Here is a 21,570-nt window from a genome sequence, read left to right on the forward strand (position 1 = left end):
CCAGATGTTTTCAAATGAAAATCCATGTTTGCTAGAAACCGGAGTTTGTTTCAAAACTGCACCCTTGAGACTAACATTGAGAATTAAAGTGCATGACCGGTAAGATCTATGGAATTGTTAGCTAAAATTACTTTATTGACTTACAGGGTCGCTCAGTGTCTTCCCTGGTAAAGGTATGGCTGCGTGGTGTGCAGGGGAGTCGTACAGTCAGGGGGAGCGCAGGGGTCCTTGAGGGTCTCCCCTGGTAAAGGCACGGCCGCGTGGTGTGCAGGGGGAGTCATACAGTCAGGGGAGCGCAGGGGTCCCCGAGGGTCTCCCCTGGTAAAGGCACGGCCGCGTGGTGTGCAGGGGGAGTCATACAGTCAGGGGAGAGCACGGGTCCCCGAGGGTCTCCCCTGGTAAAGGCACGGCTGTGTGGAGTGCAGGGGGAGTCATACAGTCAAGGGAGAGCAGGGGTCCCCGAGGGTCTCCCCTGGTAAAGGCACGGCCGCGTGGTGTGCAGGGGGGAGTCATGCAGTCAGGGGAGCGCAGGGGTCTCCGAGGGTCTCCCCTGGTAAAGGCACGGCCGCGTGGTGTGCAGGGGGAGTCTCTTCTGCTAGGCTGTTGTGGGGTGCTGCTGCAGTGAGGGAGCGGAATTGGATGTTCTAAATTGGGGAGCAAATCGGGGGTGTAAATAATTGGGCACTATTCTTCTTGTCGTTGAGATTCTCTTTGTATAGCATTTCAGCTTCAGTCATCACAGTAATGTTGTACAACCTGGATTCAAAGTAGTTTGGTTGTTTATTGGTTCTTTGTGGTCCTAGATAGTGGCAGCCATTCTGTCCATCACAGGGATAGTGATGATGGCCTATGCAGACGGTTTCCATAGCGACTCGATCACGGGCGTGGCCTTGGTGGTAGGCTCCGCCTCCAGCTCTGCACTTTACAAGGTCAGTTACGTGATACCGCAGGAATTAACCTTCCTGTTATTGCTCTATAGGGACTCCTCATTGCGCTACAGCGGCCCCTGCTGGCCAGACGCGCAGTCAGCTATAAAGCAGGCACCTGCAGGTTATCTCCTTCAGGGGTCGCTGTGGAGCTCCTGGGTGTAAGAAGCAAGTGGCGGGGGGGATCGAAGGACCTTTTTTGGGGGTAATAGTTAGTAAGCCTGGTAAATAATGAACGAAGGGAAAACTAGACTAAGTCTCTTTGTAATTTTGACTTTATATTTTCTGTTAAATGTTTTGAAGTTATGGATCAAATAATGTTCGAAACAGAGCCAGTGATAGACAGTGATAGAGAACACACACAACAGGTAATAAGAAGGTAAGAAATTCAATATTAGGACACGGCAATTTTGCAGATTTTCACCCATGTTTTCCCATGCCTATACTATATATTTACTATAGTTTACCATGGATTGCTATGTTTTTTAATATACTTTACTAAACCTCTCTGTGCTTTACAATACTTCCCTATGCTTTACCACACCTCTCTGTGCTTTACAATGCTTCCCTATGCTTTACCACACCTCTCTGTGCTTTACAATGCTTCCCTATGCTTACCAGACCTCTCTGTGCTTTACAATGCTTCCCTATGCTTTACCATACCTCTCTGTGCTTTACAATGCTTCCCTATGCTTTACCAGACCTCTCTGTGCTTTACAATGTTTGCCTATGATTTACCATACCTCTCTATGCTTTACAATGCTTCCCTTTGCTTTACCATGCTTTCACTGTGCTTTATCACACTTTGCTGCTGGCGGGAGAGTGGTCTTGTGCTGCAGTGCCCCCTGGTGGCCTCTCTGAGCAGTGCTCTCTCTGGTTGTGTGTTCCTCAGGTCCTGTTCAAGCTGTTGGTGGGGGAGGTGAAGTTCGGGGAGGTGGCTGTGTTCCTCAGTGCTCTGGGGCTGTGTAACCTGCTCCTGCTCTCCTGGCTCTCCCTCATCCTCTACATCACCAGAGTGGAGTACTGGCCCTCCGCTCAGCTCGTTCCCTGGGAGCAGCTCTGTACCCTGGCTGCTCTGCTACTGAGTGAGAGAGGGGGGGACACACTGAGTACAGCTGTGGCCAAATGCTTTGCATCACCTAGGATTTTAGGCTTGAGACATCATTTAAAAAGAAAAAAACTATATGAACATCATTTAGATCTCTTGTTTAACATCGTGTAATCAAAGACACTACAAAATGATCTTGCAAAAGTCTCTCGGAAGCCATAATAGTAGTGCACTAGTATTTCATGTTAGATTTCGAAATGTCACATATTTTAAATTTTGTTGTCAGTTTTTTGTTAAGTATATGGAAAATTGCAAAGCTGTGTGTAATTCAATATGTTAATGTAACATTATCCAGCAGGTTTCATTTGACTTTATGAGTGAGCTAATGTTATAGGGTGATGCAAAGCTTTTGGCCACAGTGTCTTTCTCTGTTTAATTTTGATATTTTCTTATTTTGTGTGTGTCTCTATGTATGTGAGTCTGTTTGACTGTGTATCCGTGTGTCAGTATGTGTGCGTGTGAGTGTGTCTGTGTGTCTGTGTCTATGCATGTGAGTGTGTGTCCGTGACGCTGTGCCTGTGTCTGTGAGTCTGTGTGTCTATGTGTGTGTGTGTGTGTGAGTGTGTCAGTGTGTCTGTCTTTGAGTCTGTGTGTCTACCAGCCAGTCATTGAATAACTGCTTGTTTTTTGTCGTTTTCTTTCAGCCTTCAACGTGCTGGTGAATTTTGGGATTGTATTGACGTACCCCTCCCTCATCTCTGTGGGGGTCTTCCTGAGTGTCCCAGCCAACGCAGGTAGATCCCGCTCTCGTAGAGAACCAGCCCTCCTGAATACTCCACAGCACAGCACAGAGAAGGGTTGACTAGAAGCCTCTCCCCTCTCTCACCCCCCCTCCCCCTCTCTCTCCCCCTCTCCTCCTCTCTCTCACCCCCTCTCTTCCTCTCTCTCACCCCCCTCCTCCTCTCTCTCCCCCTCTCCTCCTCTCTCTCACCCCCTCTCCCCCCTCTCTCTCACCCCCTCTCCCCCCCTCTCTCTCACCCCCTCTCCTCCTCTCTCTCACCCCCTCTCCCCCTCTCTCTCACCCCCCTCCTCCTCTCTCTCACCCCCTCTCCTCCTCTCTCTCACCCCCTCTCCTCCTCTCTCTCACGCCCTCTCCCCCCCTCTCTCACCCCCTCTCCCCCCCTCTCTCTCACCCCCTCTCCTCCTCTCTCTCACCCCCTCTCCCCCTCTCTCTCACCCCCCTCCTTCTCTCTCTCACCCCCTCTCCTCCTCTCTCTCACCCCCTCTCCCCTCTCTCTCCTCAGCGCTGGGTCTGTCTCTGACCAGGGGGCTGCAGTTCAGTGAGGTGCGAGTTGCTGCCGCCGGGATCATCGGCCTGGGCTTCTTGCTGCTTCTCCTGCCGGAGCGCTGGGACGAGGCTGCGCTGCGCTGCCTGGCCCGGATCACGCGGGAGCGGAGGAGAGAGGAGAGCCCGGAGGAGGCAGGGGAGAGCAGCCAGTCAGCCCGGAGCAAGGGCAAGCCAGTCGTGGGGGCAGCGCTAGCATGAGCCTCAGACAGGGACTCACCACACCACAGCCTGTACACCAGGGCTAACCAAGGCTTTACAGCCACTCCTTACCTTGTTCTAGCATAACTGGTCCCCTTTTAAAATACATTTCCATCCCCCTTACTAGCAACATTAGAAACGACCCTATTTAAGTGTTAGCCTAAGCTTTCAAATCCATGTTCTTACCTCTAATTAGAAATTATCACTGCCTCTTTAAGAGTTAGCTCTTATTAGCTCTAGCAACATAATTATGGATCCCCTTTAATTCAGATATTGCTAACCAAAAATATGTCCTCGCCTTTTATTAACACTACCAGCAACACCACTAGAGCTCTCAAAGTCATGTCTAAGTTCATCAAGTTCAACCCTGAACCTGTCCCCCTGCAGTACACTGCCCCGTGGTGGATAGAAGGAATACACAGTTAAGTGTACAATCTGGTTTCTAGTGCTAGTAACCAATAAGACGATGGCTTTTAAAACGTTGGTGAGCAACTTGGCTGAAAATGCAACTGAAGATTGTTGAAGAAAGTAAATCTGGACCAATATAACGTTTTCATTCCAAAGTGTAATTTTAGTGTAATTCATGTGACTTGGAAACAAAATATTACTTTGAAAGGAAAAAAAAAAAAGATTTGTATTTATTGTTTACGTAGCTTCAGACATTTTTACATTCAGAGTGGTTCCGCTGCTCCAGTATTGTGTTCTTATCATGTTTCTCTAACCCTAGCTTAGAGCTGCTGTGAGCTTGACTGGAGAATCCTAACTGCCAGAACCGAACAGCCGTTCTCATTCCGTTCAAATCATGTGACAGTGTGACTAGCTCCACCTACTCTACATGAATACAGACAGATAGAGGAGGAGGGGCCAGCACAGGTTAAAGGTCACAGTGTCACATGATTTGTGTTGAATGAGGAAGGCTGTTCAGTACTGGCAGTTTCTCCAGACAAGCTGAAAGCAGCTCTAAGGCAGGTACAGGCAGGGTTCGAGAAACGTGATCAGAACTCAATATTGGAGTTGAGAACGACTCTGAATGATTACAAACAACATCAACCAGTCAGGGGTGTGAGAAAGGAAACAATCAGCTACTTTAGTGAACAATTATACCAAAAACGATTCCATAAGTTTTAAAACTAAAGTGAGTTTAATGTCTATGGCACTGAGGCTCAAACTAACAGCGCCAGCCTGATATCATTTTCCAGCTCTGATAATTATGTACAGATTTTGTAAATACATTTTCAAATAAAGTTTTGCTGCAATTTTGCCTTCGTCTTGGCGTATTAATGCACAGGATAAGGACTACAGTGAAATACTGAAGTCAGATCAACACTCATTTTAATTAGTGTCCCAATTAAATTAGAGGATCTAAAATATCATCTGTTCTATGTGGTATTTCTTAGTATCAATTTAACTACTGATCAAGTGTTTTGTACAGTCTCATGCCAGACCCCTCGCCAGTTCTACTCCTAAACTGGTATAATGATTGGTTCAAAATCCAGCAGTTTATATATACAGCAGCTACCTAATTGAATAGTGAGACTTGTGTTGGAATGAATGCTTGTAGGTCTATCACTGTTGATCAGTCACCACAGTACGTGGTGGCAGTGGGTGGAGAGGAACCATTTTGGAAAGGCTTTTCATATTGGAAAGAAAGCAACTGAAAAATGTAGCGATTACCAGAAAAGCAGTCCACATGTTTTAGTAGTTGTGGACTTAAACATGGACCCCTATACCTAAAGTAAAACTACACAAAATAAGTACTGAAAAGGGCACCAGTTTCTTTGTTTGATTTGGTTTCCTATAAAAAAGAAAGAGGGCTGAAAGATTCCAATCCGGTAAAGTTAAATAGAAATATATTTAATGGATTTAAAAGACGTTTTATACAAATATTGAAAATACAAAATAGAAACATTTTTGTTTTGATTAATTACATATCAACAAGGGAATTGCTTTTTTCAACTGCTACATAGGAACGTCGTATCAAGATCACACTCCCTCCTGTAACAATGCTGGTGATTCAACTGAGTGCTCTGTGTTAGGAACAGAAAGCCAGCATCGTTGAAGGAGGGAGCGTGATCTGGACGCACTGCGATTCCGAGTAAATGGCGAACGCTCCAGAGTAAATGTTGAGAACGTATCGCCCAGCTGATTTATGACCAGTGATCTGTGATTAAAATGTCAAAAGAGTTTACATATCAACAAGGGACAACATGGGACAACATGGGACAACATGGGACAACATGGGACAACATGGGACACAGCACAGGTAACGGGATGCGTTTCTTGTGAACACTGCAGGGGGTCTGGAGCACGTTCAGGTAATTTTAGCTAACAAGATAATTCCATTAATCTTCCCTGTTTTGCACTTCTGTTTTGAAAGAAGCACTTGTTATAGCACACATGCATTTTGATTTAAAACAAGATGCCTGGTACAGCTTTAGGGTAAAGAAAGTTCTCGGTTTCCATGCCTTATTCTCAAGAAATCCGGAACACTTCCTGGGTCATTTCACCGTGTCTTCTGGGTCTACTGGCTGGAAGCATATCAGTCAACAGGGGAAGCAGCTGGTTGGTTACTGAGATAGAAGGGGTGCGACTATTCCACCCTCCAGGTGACCAAAGAGAACAGAGATTACTTTAAGTGTAGTACCAGATATAAAATAAAAACACACGTCTCAATGTGCCTCAATTGCAACAGATTTGGTTTCTTCATGAGAACGTGTTGGTCAGGCCGTGGGTCAGTGGGTCAGTGGTCCAGTACAGACAGGTTTCCTGACACCACCCTATTCTCCAGAATAGAACCGCTCGGTATGGCAATACTGGACCCGTGATTCGATATAATGATAACCGTCCCCTGGGGAAACAAACAGAAATGAAGAACCTTCAGATGGAGAGATAATATGAAGAGAAAATTCTTCTTTAAACTGCCACTTTATTAGGACCAGTCTATTGAATTTGGCATCACCCTGAATTAGAGATTAGGTTGGTCATGTGATGTGACTTCCCTGCTGTAAAGCTGTGGGAGCAGCACGCTCGCAAACAGTCTACCAGGACTTGGGAAAGATCTAACACCATTGGAGAGATAGTGGGGGCACGTGGAGCAGGAGCCAGAGTAGCAAGGACAGTCCTGCTGGTCAGGCTGCTCCAAGAGTCACCAGAGTGGATCAGCAACGGCAAAGGGAAGCCTAGAGAGACAGCTGTGGCTGCAAACAGTGACGGACAGAGAGGAAACTAGAGAGGATCGTCATGTGTGAGATATGAAGGACTGGATGGATCCCTCGAGGCACCTTCCAACACCTTGTGCAGTCTACGCCATGTCAAGGCTGTGATCAGATCTCTCGAGACACCTGTTGGTTAGGCTGCTCCATGTTGTATAGTTAGGAAAAATGTTTTCGTAAAAATGTAACTAAAAGATCTACTGGCCCTACATCACAATCCAATTTGTTTACCATTTCTGGTGTCCCAGTTGTACTGAAACATGCATGCATGTCATTTTATCATGTTAAATCCAATCTGAATTGAAACATGTGTACATCATTTAAATGGTAATAACTTATCTAGCCTTTCTATCTCGGCTTTTTGTAAATTTAACATGCTTTGATTTGATGATGATCTGCATTAAATACACTCAATGTTTCATTTTTAAAATGATGGTTGTGTTATTATCTACAGTTATTTTAATGGCTTCAGTATGGCGTCAGTGAATAAAAATATCAAATAAAAAAGTCTATCATGAAACCACTTCTCTGTGCATCTGGTGCCATGTGACTGACTTTGTAGAGAGAGAGAGGTCAGTTCAATGGTTACAGAATGACGGGAGCTTCTCTGAATTTTTACCTTCAAGACCACATCCTTCCCAAAGGTGACGTCGCCCGAGACAGTCAGGTGATCGAGATCCAGGAGATCCGGAATGTTCTCGAAACGAGTCCGCAGATCCTGAACCTGCCACGGAAACAAAGAACATCCTGATCCAGAACCGCCCCACGCTGCAGGGATTCGTAGCGATGCTAAAGAAACGTCTCCACTGGGAACACGTCTACAGTGTTGAAATGAGGTTTTATTTTAAAACAGGATATCTAAAAATAAATTATCCGTTTCTATGCCTTATTCTCAGCTTATCTGGTCATTTCACCTCAACAGTGTTTTCTGGCTTATGTTACTGGCTGAAAGCATGTCAGTCAATAGGGGAAAGCAGCTGATTGGTTATTGACAGGAAAGAAACCAGGGAAGGGGTGGGGACGATTTCACTCACCAGGTGACCCAGGAAGTACTAACTCAGTTGGAGTAAGTGCACCAATATTTAATTAATTGCGCCATAAATAATATCAGCTTTTAATATTTATCACATCTCATAATTCGAAAAAACATAATAATTAAAGATAGCCCTCACATTAAAAGGTGGATTGGAAAAATGACTTGAAAGTGACAGAGATGGCGCAAGTGGGCCTTCATACAGGAGTCACAGAAATAATATATGGTAGTTCTATTAAAGGTGAAACAACTTCTATAGTAAATATCTTATATCTCCCCGTCACTTGCAGGCAAAATTCCTATCTTATAGAGCTGTGAGGTGCAGTGGATGAATATGAATGCAGGCTGGTTTCTAACGTTACTTCTGTGAGTGTGTGTCAGTGAGGGGATCCTGTACCTTCGTGAAGGGGGCTCCCAGTTTGACCAGTGGCACTGTCTTGAATTCTCGGTTCTCGCTCATCTCCAGAGCCCCCCCTCGCAGCTCGTACAGGTTGGACTTCACCAGCAGGAGGTCAGAGGTCGTCTTGACCGGCAGGAAGCGGCTGCGCGGCACATTGACCCCCCGTGGCCGCGCAAAACTCCCGATGGCCGAGCCTGCGGCCGTCTCCAGCCGGATGACCTCCTGACCGCTGGGCAGAGTCTGTTGCAAGAAATCAACACTCGCTGTTAAAACCTTCGACATTCCATTTTCTTAACTTTGCCCCCTTACCTTTTACGGCGTTTGCAATCAGGGGTTAATTTGAGCTTTTCTGTCTGACAGGCGAGAATTATGCTGTTTGCAAACGATGAACCGTATGCAAAAAAGAACCCTGTGTACCTAACATTTACAATAAAAACACGCTTTCCTGTTCCCTGTATTGAGTGACAAAGGTTTACTATATATTTTAGCATGTTGCAACATTAAGTTTCTTTACAACCCAAACGATGAAACACCACAAAACTAGAGCTCTTAACAACAGCAGTGTCGTCGCTCCTGTTCATCAGATTAATCGCCCCGCGCTGGTATTGTTCAAACCTGCAGATTATCTCAAACCATGGGTAGGCAAAGGTGGGCATGCTGCTACCAACCCCAACAATAAGGCATCAAACCACCCCACCCTCATCCACAAGCAGAGAGCTGCTGTAAATCAAGGGCCGTGCATTAGGTCTGGAAACAGAAATGCTGTCCCTCTTCCTTAATGATAAGATCCGGGACATTTATGTCTACAAATGAATGAACCGCTGTTCGTTCTTGCTGTAACTGCTCAAAGACTCTGTTATGGTTGAGGAGTTCAGGAGCTCACCAGTGTGTTATACAAGCTCATCATGACCTCCTTTGATTTGTGCTCTACACTTTTGGCTATATACTGAACCTGCAGTTTGTTTGCCTGTTTGATTGTTGCTGCTGCTTGGTAGCCAGGTCTTTCTCTTGGTGTGCACATTCTACTCTTATACCACCTTTTATTATTTGAATTCTACGTTTCTGTAAGTGCAGATGCAGTAACACATTATTCTTCCAAACTAATATGCAATGAGAAGCTATGAGAAGCTAATATGCAATGAGAAGCTTTTCTGATTCAACTGGTATTCATTCAAAATGCCATAGGAGAATACCACTGATAAAATACACATATCTCAAAAAGTGCTTTGAATGTACAGTATAGAGGGCTACTAGGTACACAGATTCTTTACAATATCAATGTGTTATAAAACCTGTTCTGAATACTATGTTGTATTTTAAAGTGATCAGAAAACAGATTACTAGGCTTACTTCTTTTCAGCGTTTAGTTTTCAGGGGCTCCCAAAATACTGCATTAATTCACTTTTAGAATAAAGTATTTATTTTTGACCTAAGTTCTTCATTGAAACATCATGGGACCTGTTAACTGTGCACCAGGCTGCAGGGGCTTTGCTGCTCAATGCCATCATTTTCAATTCATTCTTTGTTTCTGACCAGCAGCTGACCAAACGCACCCGGGATATCCAAGCGCAATCACAGCAAATGAAACGGGTGTCACTCATACCCAATGCTTTCCTATTGTTGGCTTTGGATCCCAGTATCTCCGCCCCACTCAATCACAGCTCAGCTCAGCTGCTCAGAAAGGACTCATGAACAGAAAGTGCTGAAACCTGCTGTATCATTAACAGGGTTCATGGGGTTCCAATGGAGAACCCCAGTCAAACGCTCTGAAAGGCGAGTGATGTGTTATCCTGTGAGCCCCTTTACCTGGCTGCTTGCTATGATCTCCATGTGCAGAGCCTGCTGTCTGTCAAGTCTCCTCATGCACTCCAGAGACACCCACAGGTTATTAGTGTTGAAGATCTTGAATTCCGACACAGACATGAACTCGTCTGTATGTTCCCTGGGCACCTGAGCAATCTCCAGCAACTGCAGTTTCCCATCTAGCTCTATTAGAGTGCCCCCCTGTGGACAACAAGATTAATACACTGATGATGTCACCAGCCTTGAAATAGAATGACTGCAGTGGGACATTTATTGCCCCTTTTATCCACTCAGACCCCTTACTTAGTAAATACTATCCCTGACTAGATCATCATCTCCTCTGTACTATGACATGGATCTTACCGTTCAATCTCACAAGTGCAGTGGTACCCCAAAATGTTAGCCATTTTCTTTAGGAGCGTGGCAATTAAAATTATTATTATTTTCTTAGCAGATGCCTTATCCAGGGCGACATACAATTGTTACAAGATATCACATTATTTTTAATTACAATTAAACATTTATACAGTTGGGTTTTTAATGGAGCAATCTAGGTAAAGTACCTTGCTCATGGGTACAGCAGCAGTGCCCCCCACCTAGGATTGAACCCACGACCCTCTGGTCAAGAGTCCAGAGCCCTAACCACTACTCCACACTGCTGCCCCAAAATGATGGTGTCACCAGCTTTGAAACACAATGACTAGGGGCGGGGCTTCAATTGGCCACTCCCCCCACCCATTCAGGCCCCTCCCTTCATTATTAGATCACTAATAGTCTCCTCTATAAAGATATGCAATAGAACCAAACATCTGTCCCACAGGGGCGGTGGTACCCAAAATAGCATCACATGACTCCCAATGCAGAATGACCGTGTGGGACAATTATTCTTCATTTCATCCCCAAATCTCTCTCTTGGCGAATGTTTCTGAGTAAAAGTAGTTTGCCTAGTTTATTTACCTATGATGTGTGAATAAAAATCTCAAAGCTATCAGGAATATGTTGAAAAAATAAATTGCAGTGATATGTGTAACACAAGATTCAGCAAATGAATTGTGTTTGATGTACACACTGCAGAGGGTTCTGGGACACTAAGTTTAGAGAAAGAGAAGCATGTAGTTATATTAACATAAGATTAGGTTAAGAAATGATTTAACCCTTGACTCTTTTTAATGGACGAATCAGTACCCAGCGGTAAACCATATGACCACCCTATCCAAGAGGGTACCTCCTTACCTTGACATCAGCCCTCGTCCTGTCAGTCACCTCCATGAGGAAGTCGCAGCGCCCCCCGGTGGCGGAGGACTCTTCCTGCAGCAGATGGTTGAGGATGTGCAGATCCACGGTGGCTCCCAGGTTGTCTATGTTGGAGATGAAGAGGATCTCTTTCCCCTGCGCTGTGAAGAGCTCTGCCAGGCCTGAGCGGCACAGGCTGGCGTACACGTCCCCGTGGCCAGACAGGGCCCACCCTGCAGGGTGGATCAGGGGCAGCATGGTGTCCTTCCGCACTAGAGGGTATCTGGAGGGGGACAGACACCAGCATGAGAAATGCGTGATCCACGTACAAGGCCATATCTTCTGTTTCTATTACCTGAAGTGCTGTTAAGTTTGTGGACTGTATGCCACTGTATAGGAAAAATGTACATCTTGTACAATGTAAATAATGAGGCTGTCCTTTCATTCTATCAATATTAAGGTGTGCCCTTCCAAGAAGATTGTTGGAACAGCGCTGGTGTGTAGCAGTGTGTGTGTAGATACTGCTGGAGTCGCCAAGATGTTTAAGAAGTTTATTTGGCATTTCCTTGTTGATGAAAAGGAGTTTAAAAAAAAAATCTCTTCTCGGGATCTCAGCGTATCCAGATCACGCTCCCCCCTGCAACAGCTCTGGTTTTCTGTTCCCACAACACCCCACTCGTTTCAGTCAACGCTGCTGTGCGATCTGGGTGCACCGCGATGTGTAGAAGATGAATCTCAGGTGAGAGTCCCTGAATGTAAAGGAGTGGGAGGTTGGAGTGCAGCTCTAAGAGGTCTCACCTGCTCTGCAGGAAGGTGTGGATCTTGACGGGGCAGTGGCTGTATCTCTGCAGGCTTCTCTGCGTGTCCTCCTCAGTGAGGGAGGAGTTCATCAGGACGAGGGGCACGTCACAGCTGTGAGTCTTATTGAGGTGCTGCAACAGGAGACAGGCCATAGAGCCATAGAGAGATGAATAAAGAGCCAGGATCGGAACCCTCGGTGTTGAACAATTATCCTTTTTCATTATGACAAATTTACCTTAAAGTTCTCATGCTGTGGTTTTTATTCTCTTGACCCGGAAATAAAAACTATGCAAACCGCAGTGCAATCTGGGATGTCGTGTCACCTGCTCACCTCAATTCAAGTAAATAACGAATAAGGATGAGGCTGAATAACCCGGGTGAGCCCTGAAGGGCTGTGCATCTTTGTGACAGAGAGCGAATGAATCCGTGTCAACAATCTCCCTCCTGACCTGTGAGGGCGCTGTATAACAGGAACAGAGTGCCCCGGACTGGATGGTTTGGCAGTTCATTCCAGGGTCAGTTGGAAGTCGGCCATTCAGGAAGGGGGCGGGGCCACAATACCAGAAGTCATCGCCTTAATGCGGTAGGCAGTGTCAGTCATGGATTGGAGGCTACGTGATTGGACTCACTACCCAAGGAAGCATGACTGAGGGGGTGTGACAAAGCAATCTGTTCCTTTGTTATGGTTACGAAAGGACCAGTGAAGGAGTACTGTGCTATAAAGAAACCATGAGTTTTTGTGTGTTGTTTTGTTTCTCTATTAAAGTCTTACGTTTGTCGTTTATAGGAGGTTAATATCTGGGGGCTGTAGCTAAACAGCCAGCAATTAAACCCGGACTCCACTTCACCATTGTGCATGAATAAACCTGTAAACCACCACTTTCACTGAGAGCACTCCCTCTGGAGTTGTGGCCGTGTTGTGTTTGTGTGTGTCTATTATTATTTCGGGACTGAACCCCATGGTTTACCTGCGCGATAGACATTGTTGTGTAGAGCCAGGTATTATTATTTAAGGTTGCTAAACAAGCAACCCAGCCAAATAAAGAGCTTTTTAACTGTGTTGTTTCAAATCATTCCTGAGCACTGCATCACCTCTACACCTGCACACTGCAAACCGCTTAGCCACAATCCTCCCGAGTGAAAGCAGCACAGCGCCGCTCTGTGAACGATCACGGTTTATACAACCAGGGTGGAGAAGAAAGCAAGATGTCAGAGATTCTCTCATATCAAGTAAACACTTCCCTGGATTATTTGTTTAATAATTCTGATATGTACATCACATGTTTAAATGATAACAGCCGATTTTTTCTTCTAAACCAGCTTTTTGTACATTTAGTTTTGATTAGACGACAGTGAGTTGTTATGATCTGCAATAAACACACCCGCTGTTTAATGTTTAAATGATGATTGTGTTATTATATACTGTTATTTTAATGGCTTTAGGGTGGCTACGACATCAATGAATTGAAGAAAGAAAAAAAAAAGGAATCTGGTAACGCTGCATTCAGGACCACCGGCTATGAAGAGGTTATTATTTGATTATTATTGCCCTCCGTGTCTCTCTGTAGTTTCAGGCTCACCGCAATCTGCTGGATAGTCAGGTCCAGGAAGGTGTTGTCATCACGCACTTCCATCAGCCCTTTGGGGCCCTGCACGCCCATGCTGGTCCCCAGCCCTCCATTGAGCTTCACCACCACCAGCTTGTTCAGCAAGGAGGAGACGTCTTCAGGCAAGGCCCTGGCTTGGAGAGTCTCGTAGGCCTGTATCTGTTTTGAGGAGAAACAGAAGAGTAAATGTCTCTCGATAATTACGTTCAATTGTGTATTTTAAGTTCAGGGAGCCTGAAGAGGAATGACATTTCAGCCAAAAGTTCCCTTAAAAAAAAAAAAAAACAGGAAAAATGACCTTCAAATGAGCTAGCACAACCACATAGGATTTGATACACATGGTCAATAGACAAGTTCATTTCTGCAAATGTACCCTATGGCAAATATTTAATTTTTGGCCGTCACTTGTAAGCAAATATCTCATCTTAAAGAGCCCTATCTGTAAGGAATATAACAATTTCAATAATCTAAAACTAACAACAAACTACACAGGGTATTACATGAACTGCTAGACCTGGAACTAATGGATATGCTTTCTTGCTAGTATTATACAGTTACAACTGAAAATTGATTTGAAAGGCCGTTGATTCAAATTCAACTCCTTAATGTTTTATCTCCAGCATTTCTCAAGCTCTGGTATAACACTACTATATAAAAGTGTCAGGAGCACCCGGCCAAAGTCACTATCAATAAACATCCTGTTCAATGACTTTAAATGCTACACTGATCAAACAATACCAGCCATAAATGACATCATCAATTCTGTAAACAGTCCTGAGATCTTCAGTCAAAAAACATGCTAGTTCCCTTTTTTCTTTTTTTAATTCAGTGTGCTCAATTAATTAACCCCCATTTTTCTCCCCAGTTTAGTCATATTACACTCCCTCACCACAGAACTTAAGGTCAGTGGGCATGCTCCGAATCCCCAAGCCAATCTCCTCTTTTCACCCCGGAGCTCCACAGCGGATGTGAGCTGTGAGATGCCCTGCAGGTGTCGGAGCTCACCTGGCCAGTAGGAGCCGCTGCAGAGCGGCGAGGAGAAACAGTCCCTGCTGGTTTTGCCTCCCTAACCCAGCGCCAGAGTCAATGCTCCCTGTGGAATCCCTTGACTGTATGACTGACCGAGCACACCACGTGGTCCTGCCGTTACTTGGGGATACCCTTGGGGACTCCCCGTTACCGGGTTTGTTCCCACAATACTCCACTCATGATCTGGACCCACTGCAATGTTTCTAAGAGAAATGTTCATTAGCCTCATGAACAAGGGAATGTATCACAGGACACAGCAAGGGCGCGGCTGGTCTCAGACCCTGTACCTTACCTATCAGGGCCTGTCTCAGCCTGGCTTCGGTCCTGCAGTATTGAGGAATACTTACTGCCTCCTGTGGGGGTTTGAAAATCCTGTCCCACTGCACTGACAGAGTCTCCCTCTGGAAAAAGCGCTTGTGGAGCTGCTTGAAGTCCTGCCAGTCTCTCCTCAGAGCCTGTGCTCCAGAAAGATACCTGAGGTTATTCCAGTATAGAAGTGCACCACAGTCTAGCAACATGTAACCAGCATTGGAAAACCCAGCCCGGTATGGTAAACTACAGTCAATAGTCAAGCTAAAAACATAAACTGTATGTGTTGGTATTTTTATATCCCTATATTCAATAGAAATGAACTCCTTGATGATAAGAAAAGAGAAGAGAGGGTTGAGAGAGAACCATTAATAATGACAGTCTAAATTATTACCCAACATTTCAAAAATAGTTTGGAAGCATTCACGTATACTTCATAATTATGAATATAAATAAATATTTCCGAAAGCACCGAACGTAGCTTTTAGAAGGGATGCAAATTTAGCTGACTTTAGTAAATTGACAGAGATGACCTGGAAGAACATTTTCTAGTCACTAAAGTGTGATTGTCCATTTGCTCTCTCAAAGCTACTGATATCCCTGTAAGCACTGATGTAGTTAATGCTTACACATTTTAAATAGCAGCTATACAACCCAGATACTACATGCATGTCCACAGCAGCGCGGGACCTATGTGATAAAGTCGACACACTGACCTTAAGGCTGACAGGGATTGTTAAGGGTTGAAGCATAGAAAGTAAGGTTGTTAACATGGCACAACTGTATGTCAAGGGATGATGTGTGTGTGTTGTGAAGCTACTCCACTTGCCCAATACAAAGTTTAAAAAATGTATCTGTATCTAGTTTTCTTGAGGCGTAATTCCTGAATTGGTGTGAAGATGACTACACCCCAACTTCAAACAATCTCCTGTAACCAGGGCTCCTGTGAACGCTTACCCACTTCAGGTGGCAGCGATTTTCTATACCTTGTATGGCTACACAGTTTTACTTAGAGATACATTATTCCAGTTTATTAGAAAGACGACGTTGTTGCTGTCCCAGTTTCTGTACATTCACGGAAGGTTGAACTATATGCTTAATCATAGGATACAGTGAGATATCTGTTAATAGTTGCTGATTTATTTAACTGGAAGTCAACGAAAAATACTCGTCAGCTCTTCATTTAGTATTCTTGGTTTGTAAAAATGATTTCAATGCTATCATGTCAGCCATTTACGTTTGATATATACATTTCTATCTGAAGTTTATTGCTTCACAATAAACTTCACAACAAAGTTTGCAGATGACATTCAAGAGAACCTGTTTAGCTTGAATGACTGTGTTGTTTCTATCTGCACATTCATTTACTGGAAATGTACCCAAGCTGGAAGAGCATCATTGAGCAGTTTGCTGCTTTGGTTCAAAGACGTGATTCGCCTTCATATCTAACATTTATTGCTTTACCACAATCTCTTCTTAGGGATCCAGTCATTTTTGTTCATTAATTCAAACAAATAAATAAGCAAGACCATTCTTCCTTAGATTTCATCTCATATTCTCACAGTACTGTATATTGATATTACTTCTTAAAAGTATGTGCAGTCCTAGATCGACACGTTAAAGAAGGTAGCTTTAAAGAATGGGGGTGCAAGTGCCCCCCCCCGTCCCCCCCCTTAATCCTGCCGGTGTGTCAGTGTGTGTGTGTATGTTATTTAAATGGTCTGATTATGGCAGTTGTATGTGTGACATGCTATACACATGTATTGTGGTTTGTTCTTTTTTTCTGCTATGTACTGTACAGTGCTTTGCGATACTTTTGTATAAAAAGCACTATATAAATGCAATAAATATAAATATATATATAGTGTGCAGACAGTGCATGAGGTTTGTACCCAGTGCTACCTGAGCTTGTTCGAGGGTCTCCGATTCCAGCAGCTGCTCCAGTTCAGTCTCCAGCGAGCCGGGCAGCTCCGGACAGGCTTGGGTCTGTCTCTGAGAGATGGGCTCACGGGCCGGGCGGATCATATCCAACACTGCCAGTGGACAAAACACAAGGGGCTTCAAAATACCAGCCTGTCTGTGATAAACTGGGCTTGATTCACATTATAAAATACCAGCCTGTCTGTGATAAACTGGGCTTGATTCACATTATAAAATACCAGCCTGTCAGTGATAAACTGGGCTTGATTCACATTATAAAATACCAGCCTGTCAGTGATAAACTGGGCTTGATTCACATTATAAAATACCAGCCTGTCTGTGATAAACTGGGAGGAAACTCAAGAAGTCAACAGACAAGCTTGTGATGTGTACCACACTGTAATTATTATTATTATTATTTATTTCTTAGCAGACGCCCTTATCCAGGGCGACTTACAATTGTTACAAGATATCACATTATTTTTACATACAATTACCCATTTATACAGTTGGGTTTTTACTGGAGCAATCTAGGTAAAGTACCTTGCTCAAGGGTACAACAGCAGTGTCCCCCACTGGGGATTGAACCCACAACCCTCCGGTCAAGAGTCCAGAGCCCTAACCACTACTTCACACTGCTGGCGATTGAGGACTGGAGCTAAATTCTCAAAGCTACAGCAAGCCAGCATCAGCACATCATTCCAGAGAGGATGAAGACATTGAAACAGACTTCTCTATTTCTCATACAGTCTTACCACACATCTCTCAGGCTTGTCTTTGGGTTCATAGGCAACGCATTGCTTACAGTTCGGCTTTTTATACTGCAAACCACCTCGAATACTTTTACACTTCAGTGCACTTCAAAAAAATGAATCTTGTCCTCCTTCAAAATGATTTATTGCAACAGCTTTTACATTACGCCACTCTTCTGTAGCCCAATCAAGTAAATAAGGGTAATTTTGAGGGGTATCCAAACTAGCAATCTCTCTGTCCCTTTCACGTTGTGAAATCCAACACACGCTTTTTCTAATGCTTTAGTTTTTCCATCATGATTATAGTTGTTATCTTCAGAACCAATAAAGTTTTTAAAACCATAACTCCCATCTTCAATCTCTAATCCAACCTAATCTCTAATCTCAAACCCAAACAGACTGCTCTAGCCATTTACATGCTTCTTAGTTTTACCTCTGAAAACTGATACAGTCAGTGCTGGAGATTGGGCCTGTCTGTATCTCTGCCTAACTCAGTGCTAAACGTGATACAGATTTGTAAAGGGAGTGTCCCACACCCAGCTTCAGGCTGTCAGTTTAATGAGTCACATTTTATCTGGATTGCTTGGTTACCGAGATTAAATCTCATAAGGAAATAGCATGATGCCAAAACACACAAGGAGGTCCTCGGAAGCCAAGCTTAAGAGTTCAGCCAATATTGTATTAACCCATTCAGCTCTACTCTTATGTGTGTTTCTAAGTGTGGCTGTTACCTCTAATCATGTTGAGAACAGTAGACTAGTCAAATAGAAAAGTGAATGTAATATAGGATGTAATTTTCTATATTAATGGATTGGAACTACAACTGCACTTCATCCCGTCTGAAACACACGCTCCTCAATGACTTCACAATCATGTGACGTGTGGTCCATCTGAAAACGCCTGCTTCACAATGACTTCACAATCATGTGACGTGTGGTCCATCTGAAAACGCCTGCTTCACAATGACTTCACAATCATGTGACGTGTGGTCCATCTGAAAACGCCTGCTTCACAATGACTTCACAATCATGTGACATGCGGTCCATCTAAAAACGCTCGCTTCACAATGACTTCACAATCATGTGACGTGTGGTCCATCTGAAAACGCTCGCTTCACAATGACTTCACAATCATGTGACGTGTGGTCCATCTGAAAAACGCCTGCTTCACAATGACTTCACAATCATGTGACGTGTGGGCCATCGGAAAACGCTCGCTTCACAATGACTTCACAATCATGTGACGTGTGGTCCATCTGAAAACGCCTGCTTCACAATGACTTCACAATCATGTGACATGCGGTCCATCTGAAACACACGCTCCTCAATGACTTCACAATCATGTGACGTGTGGTCCATCTGAAAACGCCTGCTTCACAATGACTTCACAATCATGTGACGTGTGGTCCATCTGAAAACGCCTGCTTCACAATGACTTCACAATCATGTGACATGCGGTCCATCTGAAAACGCTCGCTTCACAATGACTTCACAATCATGTGACGTGTGGTCCATCTGAAAACGCTCGCTTCACAATGACTTCACAATCATGTGACGTGTGGTCCATCTGAAAAACGCCTGCTTCACAATGACTTCACAATCATGTGACGTGTGGGCCATCGGAAAACGCTCGCTTCACAATGACTTCACAATCATGTGACGTGTGGGCCATCGGAAAACGCTCGCTTCACAATGATTTCACAATCATGTGACGTGTGGTCCATCTGAAAACGCTCGCTTCACAATGATTTCACAATCATGTGATGTGTGGGCCATCGGAAAACGCTCGCTTCACAATGACTTCACAATCATGTGACGTGTGGGCCATCGGAAAACGCTCGCTTCACAATGATTTCACAATCATGTGACGTGTGGTCCATCTGAAAACGCTCGCTTCACAATGATTTCACAATCATGTGATGTGTGGTCCATCTGAAAACGCTCGCTTCACAATGATTTCACAATCATGTGATGTGTGGTCCATCTGAAAACGCTCGCTTCACAATGACTTCACAATCATGTGACGTGCGGTCCATCTGAAAACGCTCGCTCCTCAATGACTTCACAATCATGTGACGTGCGGTCCATCTGAAAATGCTCGCTTCACAATGACTTCACAATGTGAGAGGGGAGCCTTGGGGGGTGGGGGGGGGGGGATGGTCGGGGCTGTAGTTCGAAACAACATCGAGGAGGTAAAAGCTAGCTTAGATTTTGTTGTGGCAGGCAGGGCCAGTGTTCTTGCCTGAACAGCTGTGAAAACAGCATGAGAAAAAATGCATTACCAAAGGTAGTTTACAGGTAAACTTTTCTAAGAGTCTAACTTTGAGCTTATTCAGACCTTTGTCTTGTGAAAGCTTGTGATTAATAGTTGTTTAGTCAGTCCAATAAAAGGTATCACTTCTCCTTCTCTTTGTCTATTCAAAGTTAAAGAAATACATGATCATTTATGATCCAGGACTAACCATTCTTACATTTTCTAGAATGTTTTAACAGTGTAGACCTCTTACAATTAAGAGCAGTGTTAAATAATACCTGTGTTTTTTTCTCCCCAAGTTGTATCCAAACTTGTCTTTTCCTCCTTCAGCCCTGGGAGTTCCTCCTTCTCTGTTTACTCCTTTTCCTATAAGACTCAGCTGACAGGCTGGTACTTCAGCTGGTGTCAAAGTCTGCAGATAACATACCTGGGGTGGGAGGGGCCAGTCTGAAAGGGGTGTGTTCTTAAACAAGCTTTCCTCTGACATCAGACCACTTCTTTGTTTTAAATACCTGACCAGCCAATCAGAAAAGAAGTGCCAACAGCAAAACGTACAGGTTTGACTGGTTAACTGTACCGGTTGATATTTATAAATTAGGGCTTGTAATGACGTTGAATGTATAGAACTTGTTGACACACCCTGTCTTTTCAATAGTAAATCGTGTAATTATATTGCCAATATACAAAGGGTCATAAAAGACAAACATTACGCAGAGCTGAGCGCCTAAGGAAATGCTACAAAAAGAAGGAGCGTGGGAGAACTAACTTTTATAAAGACCCATTCAGATTTGTAAAGAAGTTATCCACCAGTGAGAAAAATGGCACACTAAAAGCATCTAAGTTTGAGCTGGAGAGATATTTAGAGGAAACACATACAGATTCAAAAAGGCAGGAGCCTATGTCAATTCCTTCAGACATCCCACCTATCAATCCACCAGAATACCAAATGGAGGACTGTGCACCTAAGTGGAAAGAAGTAGAGCGAGCTGTGAAAAAAGCAGGGGCTTCATCATCTCCAGGGCTTGATGGAGTTCCGTACAGAGTGTACAAGAGTGCTTCAGGAGTTCTACGAATCCTGTGGAAATTGATGAAAGTGGCATGGGAAAAACAGGTTGTACCAAGAGCATGTCTTCGAGCAGGTGGAGTCTTTATACCTAAAGAAAAAGATTCTACAAGCATCAGTCAGTTTCGCCCTATTTCCCTATTAAACGCACTGTGGTTGATCCCCAGAGCCAGCATCGCAGTCGTTGTGTGCTGATGCGCTGGGGAGGCAAAATAAGCTGATCCCTGGAGCCAGCATTACACTTCAGCCATCAACACCTGACAGAAGGATATCTACATCATCAGATGGAAGGAAACGCAAGTGGATGGAGACACAGATGGATCACATTAGTTTACTGTAAAGCTACGTCTTAGTTGGTGCTTATCTTGGCGAGAGCCGAGTTCAAATCAGCATGAAGTTTTAACATCTACTCTCATGTAATGGAAACCAGGGGTTATTGTGTTACAAACCCTATTGGATACAAAGAGGTGGTTGGCACCTGGAATAACATTGGTAACATGTTTGTTGCCACTACCTTTAAAGACCCAGTGTAGGGCCAGAGAGTGGTACATCATCAGAAAGTGGTACATCATCAGAAAGTGGTATATCATCAGAAAGTGATACACTTTAAGGGCCAAACTCTGTACATAATACCT

At 44.2% G+C, this 21,570-nt stretch overlaps 2 protein-coding genes across 5 annotated transcripts in view; one reads left to right on the forward strand and one right to left on the reverse strand.

Annotated features, from left to right (window-relative positions):
* LOC117398584 (solute carrier family 35 member F3-like) overlaps nt 1–4,993 on the forward strand; it is an 18,265-nt gene extending 13,272 nt beyond the window's left edge. For both annotated transcript variants that reach the window (XM_059016011.1, XM_033997563.3), the window contains 4 exons: nt 804–929; nt 1,819–2,011; nt 2,679–2,768; nt 3,279–4,993. In XM_059016011.1, coding sequence (XP_058871994.1) covers nt 804–929; nt 1,819–2,011; nt 2,679–2,768; nt 3,279–3,520 — 651 coding nt within the window. In that variant the 3' untranslated portion in view covers nt 3,521–4,993. The remainder of the gene's footprint in view (nt 1–803; nt 930–1,818; nt 2,012–2,678; nt 2,769–3,278) is intronic.
* Nucleotides 4,994–5,348: 355 nt separating this feature from the next.
* LOC117398574 (UTP--glucose-1-phosphate uridylyltransferase-like) lies at nt 5,349–20,370 on the reverse strand. 3 transcript variants are annotated; one of them, XM_033997547.3, is made up of 10 exons: nt 20,151–20,370; nt 16,850–16,980; nt 14,986–15,093; nt 13,583–13,768; nt 12,000–12,133; nt 11,202–11,484; nt 9,972–10,169; nt 8,163–8,405; nt 7,352–7,456; nt 5,349–6,368 (listed from the first exon to the last, which is right to left on the reverse strand). In XM_033997547.3, the coding sequence occupies exons 2-10, from the start codon at nt 16,970–16,972 to the stop codon at nt 6,261–6,263; spliced, it is 1,488 nt and encodes a 495-aa protein (XP_033853438.3). In that variant the 5' UTR covers nt 16,973–16,980; nt 20,151–20,370; the 3' UTR covers nt 5,349–6,260. The 3 variants fall into 3 exon arrangements, with proteins under 3 accessions (XP_033853438.3, XP_058871996.1, XP_033853437.3); XM_059016013.1 differs by lacking the exon at nt 20,151–20,370 and adding an exon at nt 18,053–18,917; XM_033997546.3 differs by lacking the exon at nt 20,151–20,370 and adding an exon at nt 17,623–18,041.
* Nucleotides 20,371–21,570: the final 1,200 nt, after the last annotated feature.

The sequence above is a fragment of the Acipenser ruthenus genome, chromosome 51 (assembly GCF_902713425.1).
Source record: "Acipenser ruthenus chromosome 51, fAciRut3.2 maternal haplotype, whole genome shotgun sequence".
NCBI lineage: Eukaryota > Metazoa > Chordata > Actinopteri > Acipenseriformes > Acipenseridae > Acipenser > Acipenser ruthenus.

Bases quoted from the DNA above. Each gene is read 5' to 3' on its own strand.
- LOC117398574 (XM_033997546.3), bottom strand. The intron at 11,485-11,999 runs GTGAGACCTCTT...GTCCCCCTCCAG, and splicing joins CACACCTTCCTGCAGAGCAG to ATACCCTCTAGTGCGGAAGG. The intron at 6,369-7,351 runs GTAAAAATTCAG...TTGTTTCCCCAG, and splicing joins GGAAGGATGTGGTCTTGAAG to GGGACGGTTATCATTATATC.